Source organism: Sander vitreus, chromosome 12 (genome assembly GCF_031162955.1).
Source record: "Sander vitreus isolate 19-12246 chromosome 12, sanVit1, whole genome shotgun sequence".
In the NCBI taxonomy this organism is placed as follows: Eukaryota; Metazoa; Chordata; class Actinopteri; order Perciformes; family Percidae; genus Sander; species Sander vitreus.
In genome coordinates this window covers 19,298,287-19,312,919 of record NC_135866.1, presented here as the reverse complement: position 1 = coordinate 19,312,919, position 14,633 = coordinate 19,298,287, and the positions used below count along the sequence as shown (strand labels likewise).

The 14,633-nt window shown below is 38.1% G+C and overlaps 1 protein-coding gene across 2 annotated transcripts in view; it reads left to right on the top strand.

Moving 5' to 3' along the window:
• The window catches only part of piezo2b (piezo-type mechanosensitive ion channel component 2b), an 85,185-nt gene that overhangs the window by 30,496 nt on the left and 40,056 nt on the right, over positions 1-14,633 (top strand). The window contains exons 8-17 of one of the 2 annotated variants that reach the window (XM_078264366.1): positions 1,149-1,323; positions 3,829-3,948; positions 4,705-4,740; positions 5,436-5,553; positions 6,516-6,697; positions 7,780-8,010; positions 8,616-8,736; positions 9,709-9,902; positions 10,434-10,582; positions 12,846-13,019. In XM_078264366.1, the coding sequence (XP_078120492.1) occupies positions 1,149-1,323; positions 3,829-3,948; positions 4,705-4,740; positions 5,436-5,553; positions 6,516-6,697; positions 7,780-8,010; positions 8,616-8,736; positions 9,709-9,902; positions 10,434-10,582; positions 12,846-13,019 (1,500 nt within the window). The remainder of the gene's footprint in view (positions 1-1,148; positions 1,324-3,828; positions 3,949-4,704; positions 4,741-5,435; positions 5,554-6,515; positions 6,698-7,779; positions 8,011-8,615; positions 8,737-9,708; positions 9,903-10,433; positions 10,583-12,845; positions 13,020-14,633) is intronic. The other variant, XM_078264367.1, reaches the window with a different exon arrangement.

Genomic DNA, 14,633 nt, shown 5'->3' with positions numbered 1-14,633 from the left:
ATCAAACTCATCAATCTTCTAAGAATTACACTGGAAATCACAACTCCTCATTGAGATTATAAATACACTAAACGAAACTACAAGGGCATTCAGTGAGCGCAGACCTCTGCCAAGGTCATGCCTTCCATCCATCCATCCATCCATCCATTCATCCATCCATCTAGAGCGATTGTTGCAGTGGCAGCAGGCTTAGCAAGGTAGTCCAGACATCCCTTTCCCCCAGCAATGTCTCTTGAGAGGTCCCGACTCCCAGGTTGGAAACCACTGATGTTTAGTATATAGGCCACCCAGCACAGACAGCATGACTCTGCAGTTCCAACAATCTTTTATAATGTTTGCATCACCTCATCCATCCTGGCTTTGTTTCTGGAATTGATAATTAGTTTTAAAGATGGAGAACCCATCATGCATTTTTCCTCCCCTCATGGCTGTTGGAAGACACATTCCAAGAAAGCCAATCTATTGTAGAGTTAAATTATAAACTCACCTTCAAGGACAAATCAAAGCAACACAGGTTCTATTTATGTCATGTATAAAGTCTAAAACAGTTTAATTAGTTTAGAGTAAAGCTGTAGGAGACAGAGTGGAGCTGCAACTAACAGTTGTTTACATCATTGAATATTCTGCCAATTATTTTATTGATTAAGCATTTGGTCCGTGAAACATCAGAAAACAATGAAAAATACCCAATGTAACATCTTTAAATGTCTTGTTTTGTCAAACCAGCAGTAAAAAAAACCCACAAATATTCAATTGTAATGTAAGACCAAGAAAAGCAGCACATTCTTAGATTTTAGAACCTAGAAACATCAAATATTTGGCCTTTTTGCATGAAAAATTTGTCGATTAATTTTCTGTTTATTGAGACTAACCGATTAATCGACTAAATCGTTGCAGCTCTTTAACAGAGATATATTTTCTGGAAATAAAGTTGTGTGATCTTGCTCAGAAATCACACCCTTACATCAGAATGACTGTAAATGGTGACCTCTATGATAACATTTCAAGCTTTTGTTTGTCTATATATACTATATCGCTACACAATGTTGTCTCTTACTAATTTATTCTCAAAGTTCCTGATTTTATAACTTAAAATCCTGGCAAAAGTTCCTGTCTTCATATACCTGTCTCTCTGTCTTTTGCTGCAGGATATTTGGCATGTCCCCCATTGTTCAGAGCAATTGCTCCTACACATGGAAGCTCATTGTGCACCCTGAGCGTAAGTGGTACCACTTTGTCAATCCCATCATGCTGCTGATTCTCTACTACACCCTGGCCACGCTCATCCGCCTCTGGCTGCAGGAACCCATCGACCAGCTGATGGTGAGGACAGCAATGAAAGCACATGAGAGTAGACCTTTTTAGTTCACAGCTTTTTTTTCTAGATTTATTATAAAAAATGTCAATAATTTGGCCATAAAGGTTCGTTATATTAGGCGGTTTTGACTGAAAAGCTATCATGTGATTGATTTGTATACCTTGATATTTTACAAAAACATAATTTTTCTGTTCCTTTAAAACAATAGAGTAAGGGCTTTTGTCTAGATTTTACAGTGATGTTTATCAATCATAGAGAAATAAATATACAGGTGAAGGAGGCAGAACCTCAATAGAAACGTATGCAATGCAGCCTCAAGACATCATACATACTGTATTTTGTCATTCATTTTTCACTATCGCTCTCTTGAACTCAGCTGAATACACGTATGCAAGTTCATACCTACTTTCTGGCCATTATGCATTATGCTGGGAAAAACTGAATCACAAAAATCACAGCTACAGTAAATCATGACGGAGTTAGAACATCTGAGGGTGGATGTTTCTTCAATTACAACCATAAAGTGAAATGAGCGAAAATTTTCACCTTGAGATAAAATAACCTGCCTTTTTCCACAAACAGTGTCTGATTTAACTATTATTTGTGCTTTAAAACTTGAATGAGCTGCTGCTTAGAGAAAGCTGGATTTGCAGTTAATATAAAACTGGGTGGGTGCAGGCAGTCAGTGGGTGTCTTAAGATGTTTAGTTGAATTCAGCACACCACAGCTTCTCAGTAAATTCCAGACAGTGAACTAAAATAGAACCAGATTGAATTAAATGGGCAGACAGGTGGCCTTGTGATCAGAGAAACTGTATTGATGGAAGATTACAGGACGATTGATCCCTGGCTGAATCTGTCCGCCGTAGCTCAGGTGTTATCTGGGACACTGATGCATAAAGGGAGGATGCATCTTGGCACCATTTTCCAGTGTTCCAATGCTCTATAGGGGTACATGTAATGGTTACATAACAACTCAGACGCCACTGGTCCAAATTTGATGACTTATGAAGCGATGATTTATTTTTGTAGTTATTGTACAAAAGTTTACAAATTAAACTCACTGGTGTAAAGTATGTACTCTGTATCTAAAAGTTGACATCATATTTATAGTTAACAAAAAACAAAAACAAATAAAAACATTTACTTAAAAAATGTTAGAATACAACAAACACTGTTGATCACTTTTAGTCAGTTTATCAACAAATCTTTTTGGAAAAATTCATTCTGGTGAAGGTCTGAGGACTGAAACATCAAAGAATTGGTTCACATTTTTTCAAGTCTGTTTTAAAACAATATTCAGGTGCCTATATATATGTTTGCTTGCTGTAATCATTACACCTGTTCATACTGACCATTAATAGATCCCTTTCTAACATGCTTCCAATGGAAAAGCTGGACGTTTTAACAAAAATACACTCCAAAGTTGATTTGAAATTAGTTTGAGTAAATCAAATTAGCATCTTCTGGATTTTGTCCTCCATCTCTTACATTGAAAGTGTATTGGGGATTGCTCTTTAAATGGCCAGTCTAAATAGGAATAATGACTGACCCTTTTAAAATGTATCTTATAACTGATTGGCCCAATATATAATTATTATTGAAGACTTCACCGTTATTTGATGCAAACTCAACTCACACTACTGAAGTAGAATTACTGCAATTCTCAATGAAATGTCATGTAATGCGGGAAATGTCATGAAGACCCTCACTCCTGAATTCAACCCGTCTTCTTTCTTCTCCTAGCTTGAGGTTTAGCTCCTCTGTCCTGTAATGGAGTTATAGATTAGTGTTTTTATAGAGAGGTCAATACTTCCCTGTAAACCTGTGGGGCTGTATGCATTATTGATCCCTCTACAGAGGGGTGTGTGTATGTGTGGGTGTTTTTACCTACTCTTACACTTTAGACGACACTAATAATAAAACAGGATTACAACATAAATCAGCAGCTGACAGGTTTGTTCGATAGTGGAGATGCCAGAGTATGATCGATCTCATCTTCACCAAAAAAACAAGAAAAATCTGGATTTACTGTAACAATTTCTAATTTAATTCAATGCCTGATTTGTAGTTCATTGTCTCATTTTATTCAGCAGTAGTTCGCCAATGCAGTAAAAACTTTAACTTTAAATAAAATGTTAAATGTTATTAAAAGTAATTAAAGTAATGAGACGCTCGAAATTCCTGAAACAGAACTGCACTGAGAACAAGTGGAATTTGCTTTCCAATGTGTTCCAGTGCACATTTTTTTCTGATTTTTTTTGTGGACACTGCCAAACATATTGTTTGTTGTGAAAAAAATACAGAAAATCAATGATGAGAAATGCTGATAATTTACAGTAAAACTACATCATTGATCTTTCAAAAGGTCAACCAAGTCCTCCTCAGATACAGCACTCCTACACTGTAAAACAGTGTCCAATAGAAGCTGATTAAAACTGTGATTCTTGAGAGTATCATCTCTGTTGCACAAAAGTGGACTGAGCTCAAAGTCTATCTATGTTTTTTCAGGACGACAAGGACGGCGATATGTGTGAGGAGGAAGATCTGGATGGAAACACAACAAATAACTCCGCCAACAGGAAGAGGCAGCTGTGGTGGGAATCACGCCAGGGCACAGATGAGAAAAACGTACGTCAGGGTTAATACACACATGACTAACAATGTATTGATTATTGGACAGGTCATGAAGTAGTCATCCTTTGGTTAGGATACCATTGTACGGAATCCCATTGTAAAAAACATTAACACATGCTTAAGAAATTGTTTATTTTAGGACAGCAGCCTTAAAAATGTTTTACTTCTTTCAACAAGCTTGGCTGCTAAAACCCCAAATAACACAATTTGTTGACCTGAAACAGTTTGATTCAGTTTAGTTTTTAAACAATAATAAGGTGGAATAGAAAAATTTAATATTTTAGTGCAATAATATTAAAAATAAAGATGAAACCTGTAGTTTCAAGCTGTAGTTTTTACAAGCTAACATCTTATTTTCCCTGAGCTTTCACCTTTGTAATAGACTCATCCCTGGAAAGATTTCAGATGGAAATGCACACACACACACACACACACACACACACACACACACACACACACACACACACACACACACACACACACACACACACACACACAGATACATGCATACACACACACATTCTGACCTTGTTCCCATATCAAGGTCCGTAGTCTGTCTCCACCGGCCACCTCCTGAGGTTTAAAAGCTTTTAGGGTGTGCAGACACAGATGAGTGATGGGCTCGATTTACAGAGTAGTGCTGCTCGACTTTATTCCTGCTTATCAGAGACTATAAAGAACAAGGAGGCCTTTGACTTCAGCAGCTCATCGATAACACACATTGCCTTGTATGCTCTTATCTCCTCCTAGCTCCTCTCCACCCAGGATGGCTTCAGTACAACTGAGGTGGGGGCTGCTTTGGATGTGTCTTAAATCTGTGCATCTTTACCCCCTTAATCCCTCAGTCTTGCTGCAAGAAAAGGAATCACTGCAAAGTGCTTTTCACACTGCACCCTCATAGAACAGGGTCATCATTAACCTTTGTTTAAACGTACATGTTTAACTCCTTTTCCCACTGTGTCTGCCAGCCCAGAGGTACTGTATATACTTTACATCTGTTAAGTTGTGAAGCTGTAATCATAAAGCCAATGCGCTCAAGTGCCTCTGAAACATTGAAGATTTAAGAAAGATTAAAAAAAAGTGATTTCTATGCTTGTTTGCTTATATTTCCCATATTTCAAAAAGCACAGAAAGGGTATCAAAGTAACACCCTGTGGACTTGTTTTATGAAATGCTTTTTAGCTCTTGGTTACAGTATTTAAGGCAGGTTGTGCCAGGTTACATTAAAGAATGTGCAGTGTGAAAAGTAGAAATAATCCCTGTACTGCCCTACAAAGCCAAAGTATGGTAACCAAACTGCTAACAAACAAACTGAAATGAACAAAAAGCACAATATCCAGTCGGTGAATTTTTTCATCACACAAAAGCAGTTACTCCTGTTTGTCTTTGTGGTGCAGGATGCAGTACAGTAGTGTGATCCTTTAACAAACCTGTTCCTTAGTAACAGAAATGTATTTGCAATTTGTGATGATGATCTACAGGCTGTACCCACCTCAAACGGGACGTCCTTTGACTTTGTCGCAACTGAGAATGGACCAGTCTGCCTGGACTTGTACTCCACCCCTCAGTATAAAATGGACCAACCTAGTGACGGTACAGGTGAGCTTGGTTACCCTCGACTGTCTGCGTCTTTTTTCTAAATTTCCTTTAAAAGATAAAACTGAAAGACATGAAAATGGAGTGGAACTACTGTAGAAATAATTACTATAAAACCACCGCTTTCTCTGTATCCTAGGTTACATATGATGACAGCAGTTTTATGTTGCTTTTGTGTTCAAGTGTTTGTTATATTCATGTTCAGAAACTTTTAGCAGTTTTTCCTAGTTTATGGAAGTGTGACCTAAAGCTTTATAGAATAAGATACACCGTATAGAAAAACAAACGACAACAAACATTTTGAAGATTTATAATCTTGCTCAATTATCTTTTTGTTCTATTCTGACATTCATGGTGTATTTAAAAATAACTGTCAGAAATCATTGAATTTGTTGGCCATAGACACAGATCATTTCTCTGTTTTGATGGTACAACATTTACTATCTTTGTACTTTTAGTTTGCACTTTGTCGCCACTGAATTCCCAAAATTGTCTTAAAGGGGCACTTCACTGATTTTACATGTCACAGTCAATTTACTAGTCATGGGGGGCACTCAACAGCCTGTGAATGCAGCTGTTTGATGTCTTCTGTTACCTTAAGAGCTTTGTAAAGTTTGTTTTGGTCTTGGAGACTACACACTTTTCTAGCCATGGCATGGTTCACGTGATGGCAATGTCTGTCTGTCTGCCAAACATTTTGTACATACATTCGTTGTCCATGAAAATGAATCCTTTTCCCATAATCTGGTGTAAAAGTCGGGATATCTTGACCTCTGCTGCACAGATTTTGACTATTCTTTTCTAAATGTGTCTTATTTTTAGTGTTGAGCTTCTATAAATGTGTTGCCTCACTATATAGAAGCTCAACACTAAATCACTGCAGTGCCTCACTTAACTCCATAAGTCCACAGAGTAACCGTAACTATTCTCACTAACAGTGAGTTGTGTTTTATGTGTCTTACCAGAGAAGAAGGAAGAGTGTGTGTATGAAGTGTGTTTGCCCCTGGAGGATTCGGCATTGGAGGCAGGAGAGGAGAAGTCTGAGGGAGGAGAGGATGGGATGAAAAAAAGAGGAGTCAGTGCGATGGTCAAAATCTTTCACTTCATCATGAAACAGAGCTACATCTGTGCTCTAATAGCCATGATGGTGAGTAATGCAGCCCACACATGGTGTAACCTAGGAGCTAAAGAAGCTGGCTTTTGCTGCATTTTTGTGGTGTATTTGGATGTCAGAAAGGAAAACATCCAAAATCACTTTTTTTTGTGAATTTAAAATTGATGTAGAGTTGGCTGTGTAAGTGTAAATGTACTTCATAATAAAATCTCCCAAAACGCATTCTACTGCTTAAAACCGTTGCAATGAAGATGTAATGGTTGTTTTTCAGATTGTGGTTTTTATTTATAGTTTAATTTGACATGACATGAACACAACAGTATTACCACAAAGTAACATGTTCAAAAATGTTTATTGTAAGTACAGTAACACTGTTTACATTTGTACATAGCCACAAAAAACTAATATGGAATAAAGACAAATTTAACAGCTAGCCGTAATGTCTTAATTATGGAAAGAACTAATTAATTGTTGTTTTAATTATAGGAAAGGTACTGTCAAAGTTCTGAGACAGTTATTTTAGAGTTTAATATACAATATAATCAATTAATCAAATTTAGAATTTCTCTTTTGTATCAAAAGTAATCAAGGTGATACTAATCTGTCCATCCATGGTTGCAGTGTAAATAGCTAACTCTCCGACTAAATTGGTTTCACTCAAAGCATGATGGGAATTGTAGTGCGAACACTCACAACATTTACACACAAAAAAACAATAGGACTGAATGAATCCATTAAATTTAGCTTTGTTGTAGACAACACATTCTCCTCTGTCCATTCATATACACATATGTACTCTGCAATGCAAACCTGTTGAGATATTGGCAAGAAACCAAAACTATTGTATTCAACTTTATTATATCCATAAAAGTGCCCTAACAAACATTAAAGTACCACACACGCCAAGTATTACCATTTCTGAGTAGTCAACTTATGCTGAAATATATGACATGTCCAGCTATGTTATGAGTCATGCTGTGCCTCTATGAAAACTGTGCGAACGCAGCCAAGGATCAGCCCACAAATCTTTGTATTTCACCTTCATTAGTCCTTCATCAACAGCAGAGTTTCAGCATTTTGTTTTAAATCGCCTGTGATTTTTTTTTTCTCTTCAGGCATGGAGCATCACATACGTCAGCTGGCTGACGTTTGTCTTCCTGATCTGGTCTTGCATGCTGTGGATGGTGAGGGACCGGCGGCGTTACGCCATGCTGTCTTCTCCCTTCATGGTGGCCTATGGCAACCTGCTGATAGTTCTGCAGTACATTTTCACTTTTGAGAACATGAAAGGAGACCCAGAGTTTTTTCCCGTGAAGAAAAACCCTTTCCACTCACTTTCATCCAAGGTTTGGGTTTCTTGATTTTGACATTGCCCTGTCTACTATGAATACATGCAATCATTTAAACTGACCTTTAGATTGAGGGACAACCTGTGATCTGAAAGCACAAATGTTATTTAATAATGCAGGAGACGTACTCTGTATGCAGCTAATGGATAAACTGTTAAACTGTCTCTCTCTAAAAGTCAATTAATTAAATAGAGGGCAGTCACAAATGAACTCCTGAAGGAGAAGGTCAGGTTTGCAGTGTTTTGACATGTTTTAAAATGGCTCAAAGCCCTAATTGTGTTTACAAAAAGATTGTATATGCCGGTCGCCACAAACTTGCAGTGGTGTGTTTATTAACACTCATACAGTTTTATTAAACAGTGCATGTGACAGGATGCAATTATATTTCACACCTGGGTCATACTATATTTTTAAATACAATATCAAATGAATCCAACACAAGTTTAGAAACTCAATTCTGATTTATGTATATCTCCTGATGTTGTTTTTACCACCCATATTGTGCTCTCAGCAAGTTAAAAAAATGCAAACGATGTATTAGTTAATATTTTCTTTTCTTGCCGGTCATCTGTTGGACAAAACATTTTCTTAATTTTGTGTAGGTCCTGTGTCTGCTGAGCTTCTGGCTGCTGCTGAGACAAACGCTTACAGAGAGAGAGGAAAAACAAAAAGAAGACAGTGCTGGTCTCTCTGACGTTCATGTGGAGGATCAGAAGAAGAAGGGTAAGCCCTGGGCTCCTAATTATATTTATATTGTACTAGAAATAATGTATAAACATAATATAGGTTACAGTATAAGTTGCTACAGTAACACCATCCGTACTGTACGTGTGAAGAGATACTAACTAACGATCATTTGCAAGTATCTGAACTAACAAATTGGTGAAATTATGAGAGTGGCTGGTGATCAACATTTGTAGATGGTGGATACAAAAGATTGAGGTTTCTTACCTTCAGCTTTTCCTGAGTTTGTTCACACTGCACACATTATACTCTTAAGTTTATTATCACAATGAGGGAAGACTGCTCAGGCTGTTCTGCAGTATGATCCAGATTTCTACCTTCCCTGTTTATGAAGGCTAAAGGTCTGACTATCACTCCAAGATCAGCTAAGACTTATCAGTATTTCTTTCAAAACCAATTCAGTTATTCATTCATATTCTACCAGGCAGTCTACACATTTTTACCTTCCACTATGTTCCGAAAACAAATCTATATTTCTGAAAATGTAAATTTTCATTGAGATATACAGGCACTATTTTGTGGAGGTCAAATTTGCAAACTGTCCACTGTGTACCATCTTTGTTAACTTTTAAAAACTTTGGAAACTTTTTACTTTCACCCATCTGTTTAGCAATTATAAGCAGTATATAAATATTTAACAGGGTATATATAAACAGATAATGAATGACAATATAGTAAAACATAGTTATAATAATATATGTCTTCATAGGAGAAGTTATAATTATTGACAAACTGTACATTAATAAACACCTGAAAATGTCCTTGTATGTGCTTACTTTACAACTACTTTATAATGTTATAAACCATATATTAAATGTTTATCTACTGCTTTCCAAATATGTTCCAAATGTAGGTTAGTTAGGAAGGTCTGTTGACTGATCAACTCATAGTTCGCTGAAAAGTTTTAGTCAGTTAGCACAGAGACTTCTGCTTCGCTGCTGTGTTTTATAGAGGAAGAGGACTCTGAGGAGGGAGGGGAGCAGGACATCATGCAGGTTCTGGGCAACATGGTCATAGCTATGCTAGTCAAATACTGGATCTATATCTGTGGTGGCATGTTCTTCATCGTCAGCTTCGAAGGAACCATTGTCATGTACAAGATCATCTACATGATGATGTTCCTCTCCTGTGTGGCGCTCTACCAGGTAACAAAACATACTGGTGATGATACTAAGTGCCTTGTACACATATATAACTACATATTTCCAATATTTCTCTTACATTTCCACGTTTTCCCACATACCTCATCCCACAAATATATTTTGTATCTGTCTCTTCTGAGACAGACACCACCACACACTTCTAGTAGGTCATAAGTGATGATTGAGAGGGATTACTTTTGTATAAGTCTATACATTGTTTTTTGAAGGAAAGCACTGCACGTTATTCCTTTAAAGGCTTTTTACTAAGTGGTTCTGCATGTGTGTATTCCAAACTTAGCATATAGGTAGGACACTGTAAAGTTTCCAAATTAAATTTCCCAAAGACAGAAGGTGCTGACAATTTTAGTATGTCATAAGGTTTGTGTACAGCAGGCTCATAATCCACAGTGTATTCTCGACTGTTTTTATAACCAGAAGTAAAAACAGAGCACTCATTCTATATCCAGATGTCCTCTGTGCACTCGGAGAATTCATGACCCCTGAAACACAATTATCACAATTATTCTTATCTAGGTGCACTATGAGTGGTGGCGAAGGATCCTGAAGTACTTCTGGATGTCTGTCGTGATATACACCATGCTGGTCCTCATCCTGGTCTACACCTTCCAGTTTGACCGCTGGTCTAACTTCTGGTCAAAGAAGTTGGGAATGGACAAAAAGGGGTGAGCTTCCCTTTATCACCTACACGAATACTGATATTTTATGGTAATGAAAATGTGCAGCTACATATGTTGATGAAATTTCAGAGAGTTTAAAATACTAGTTTTTCCGACACACCAAGTTTACTGATAATGTTTCAAGCCTCTCCCGTGTTCTCAAATGTAAATAAGATAAGATAGCTATATTTTTTTTATTGTCCCGAAGGAAATTTAGGGAGAAAGTAAACAGTATCTGCTGTTTAAAGAATTTAACACAACATAGTACATACATACATACATACATACATACATACATACATACATACATACATACATACATAAATACAGGACACAGACTGTTGCATTACTCTACATGGACATGCTCATGTTGCATTGTTGTTGCATGCCACCAGCCAACAAAATTGCACACTGCCCGTTGTACAACACATCATAATAGTAGTCATAATATGTGAAGTAAGGGTAAGCCGCATTATCAACATAAAAGAAAAGTAAAATTGTACATGTGTGTATTTAAGATAAAAGCAGCATTTCAGGGGTTAGGCTGGCTTGCCATTTAGGGCTTTGATGGAGAGGGGGACAAATGAGTTCTTAAAGCGGTTGAGTCTGCACCGGGGGACTCTGAAGCATCTGCCTGAAGGGAGAAGCTGTTACTCAGGGTGGAGGACATGGATGGGGTCTGAAGATATCTTCAGGGCCTGCCTGTTGATAGTATTGTCAAAGACAGCCTGGAGTGTGGGATGCTGTCTGACTCCCAAGATTTCCATGGGTCTTTGTGTTACCCGGGTAATCTGGGCTTTCAGGTATAGAAGAGGAGCAACACTTTCTGGTTGACACCGAAGACCCTCAGCCTACGAAGAAAGTGTAGCCACTGTTGGACCATAGTGCAGACATTTTCTATCTGAACACTCCATGTCAGTTTGTTGGGTATGTGTATGCCCAAGTACTGTATTTATAAGAGTTGACCTAGGTTATGGTGTGGTCATGGATAACCACTGGTGAGTGGTCTCCGATGGATTTGAGGTCAAATACCATCTCCTCTGTTTTCTTGACATTGAGGATGAGGAAATGTCTGTCGCACCACTGGACAAAGTTCTAGATTTCAGTTTTATACACAGCTGTATCTGATGTGTCAAACATAAAATCCAGGATGGCTGTATCACTGGAAAACTTTATCATATCATTGTTAGTAGTGCTGCATGTACATTCATTAGTGTACAAGGTGAACAGGACTGGTGAACTGAAGCACCCCTGGGGGGCGCAATTACTGATGGTCAAGGGTCCAGACAGGGTCTGTTCACCCTGACCTGCTGGGTACGGTTGGTGAGGAATGAGTGGTACCACGCAGTGATGAAGGGGTTGACATTCATCAGCTGGAGTGTATTCAGGAGAACCTGAGGCTGTAGGGTGTTAAAGGCTGAACTGAAATCTACAAACAACAGTCTAGCATAGGCCCTAGGATTCTCCAGGTGTTTAGTCACTAGGTGCACTATACTGTTGATAGCATCATCAGTGCCTCTCTTGTGGGTGTATGCGAACTGGAAGGGATCTAGCTGTGGGCCTACGTCCAGCCGTAGTTTGCTCACCATGAGCTTCTCCATACACTTCATCACAACAGAGGTTAGAGCAATGGGTCTAAAATCATTATTCTCCTGTGGACAGGGTTACTTATGATGAAATGATGAAAAGAGTGTGATGGCTTGAAACATTGTCGTTAAACATTTTCAGTATATTGTTTAGGTAAGAACAGAAAAATATTACATTATACAGTAAACAACAACATAGAAAATGTTTTAACACATGCAAACGCAATAAAAAAGATTACATAAATATGTGAGTATCTTCAGTTTTGGTGGGATGAGATTGATTTAAAAAAGTAAGGTGATGTTTCATTTTTCAAGTTGCTTTCAACCACCTAATATCAGGTAACCTGCATTTAATATTGTTAAGTGCATTAGCCTTAGGTTGTAAACAAGGTATTGTGGAAGGGAATGTGTGATAGTATGTTATGATACTACACAAAAACATAGTTGTATACCATCCTGCATTGACACAATAGCTTTTGATTCCCGTTTTAATCTTTAAATATTTCAAGAATTTTGACTTTACATTGGCCTTCTTTTTTCATCTTTTGTCATCAATCTTCTTTTCACTGAATCAGTTGTAAACATTTACACCTGAGAGATTCCTCACTCACCTCCAATAAAAAAAAAAAGTAAGCTCAAGTCTCATGTTTTTCCTTTTATTCTTCTTTTTTTCATTTATGCAGCTTGGAGGACCTGGGCCTGAATAAGTTTGAAGTCACCATGCTGTTCACCAGGATTTTCATTCCCACTTCCTTCTTGCTGGTGTGTATACTCCACCTGCACTATTTCCACGACCGCTTCCTCCAGCTCACCGACCTCCAGGCTGTAGTGGCCAAAGAGGAGAGCACTATCTACAGGTAAGACAAATTATGTTTGTTTTCTTTGGTCCAAACCATGATTGAAAAGCAGATTTTTGTTCTTTTGTATCTGGTTTGTTTAATTTCATACAGCTCAATTACAAACAAGCTGAGTATTTTGAACATGATGGCCCCACAGAGAGGTTGTTCATAGACAACCTGACCTAATTCCAGTCACTCTATTTTTTGCTTAGCAAGATTTATCTACAATCTTTAGTGTTAAAAATCCTGAGCAATGGGCATTTCAACTTCACCTTCAACGTTGACCTTATGCTACATAAGCAAGTTTATCTGAAAATTCATTCAATAAACTCATCAAAGAGTCTTTTATGATCCTGTAAATACCTTTTAAAACAGCAGTAAGCGTTGTCAGACAGCTTTCTGGAATTTTCAAAGATCAAAAAATGAAATCTTCCATTTGTATAAAATCTTTAATCACAATAGGGCGCCTGGGTAGCTCACCTGGTAGAGCAGGTGCATATATAGAGGTTTACTCCTCGACGCAGCGGCTGCGGGTTTGACTCCGATCTACGGCCCTTTGCTGCATGTCATTCCCACCTCTCTCTCCCCTTTCATGTCTTCAGCTGTCCTTTATAAATAAAGGCCTAAAAATGCAGACGCCACTGCATCTTTTAGGAAAACAGCTGCTTCCCTCTGTGGCATGAATGTAATAATACATGAGAGGCACAAACTAAATCACTACATGATTCCACTAAGAGTTGACAAAAATAATACTGAAGAATTACTCAAGAATAATAACTGACAATGTATGCATGTTAACAGTCTTTAGTTGAGCGTGAGGTAAGAACATTCTTCATTCAAAGATTGGTTTCGAATTCGGCAAGTTACAACACCTTTTCATCTCAAACTCTGGATAACCGCACTTACAAACACTGTTGAACACGCAATATAACCACTGTTCTTATCGCGCATCTGTCATTGTGTGCCTTTAAGTGCACTCCGTGTTATAGCATTCACATTTTCATAGTCTGTGGTGTGGAGTGTTTAACTTTACGGTCGTATTGTTGTGGATTTTTCATTGTTTTGCTGTCGCTTGCTTAGCTTGTCTCTGCTGCTCTGCTTCTCTCTGTGACCTCCTGCCATTTCTCCTCTGCCACCCTTTTCACACAGCCATGCTAAAGTCAATGGCCGTGTCTATCTGATCATGAATAGGTGGGTATCTGCTCACTTTCTGTGGCATCCATCACCATCCCAGTTCACCTCTGAGTCTTAACTCCCTCTTCCTGTTGCAATAAGTCCTTTACCCCGCCTTTACTTGTCCCTGTTACCCAGTTTTTGCCAATGATAATACATTGATGATCTTCTGAAATATCTTACTCCAGGAGTTTAGGTATTTGACTGACATGAATGATGTTCATTTTCAGGTTTTGTACATTATTATTTTGCCTGTAGCCTTCTCTTTTTGGGTTCTCTGTTACCTTTTTGGATCTTTAACCCCCCTCCAAACCAAGCCCAGCCTTTTCCCCAACAAAACCCTTCTACTCCTCTCCGAGAGTTTCACAAACTATCAAACAAGCATGTTTGAATCTGAATGAAGTGTTCTTCCCTTCCAGTATCTTGCCACACACCTACTTCTCTGCACTGAAACCCCTT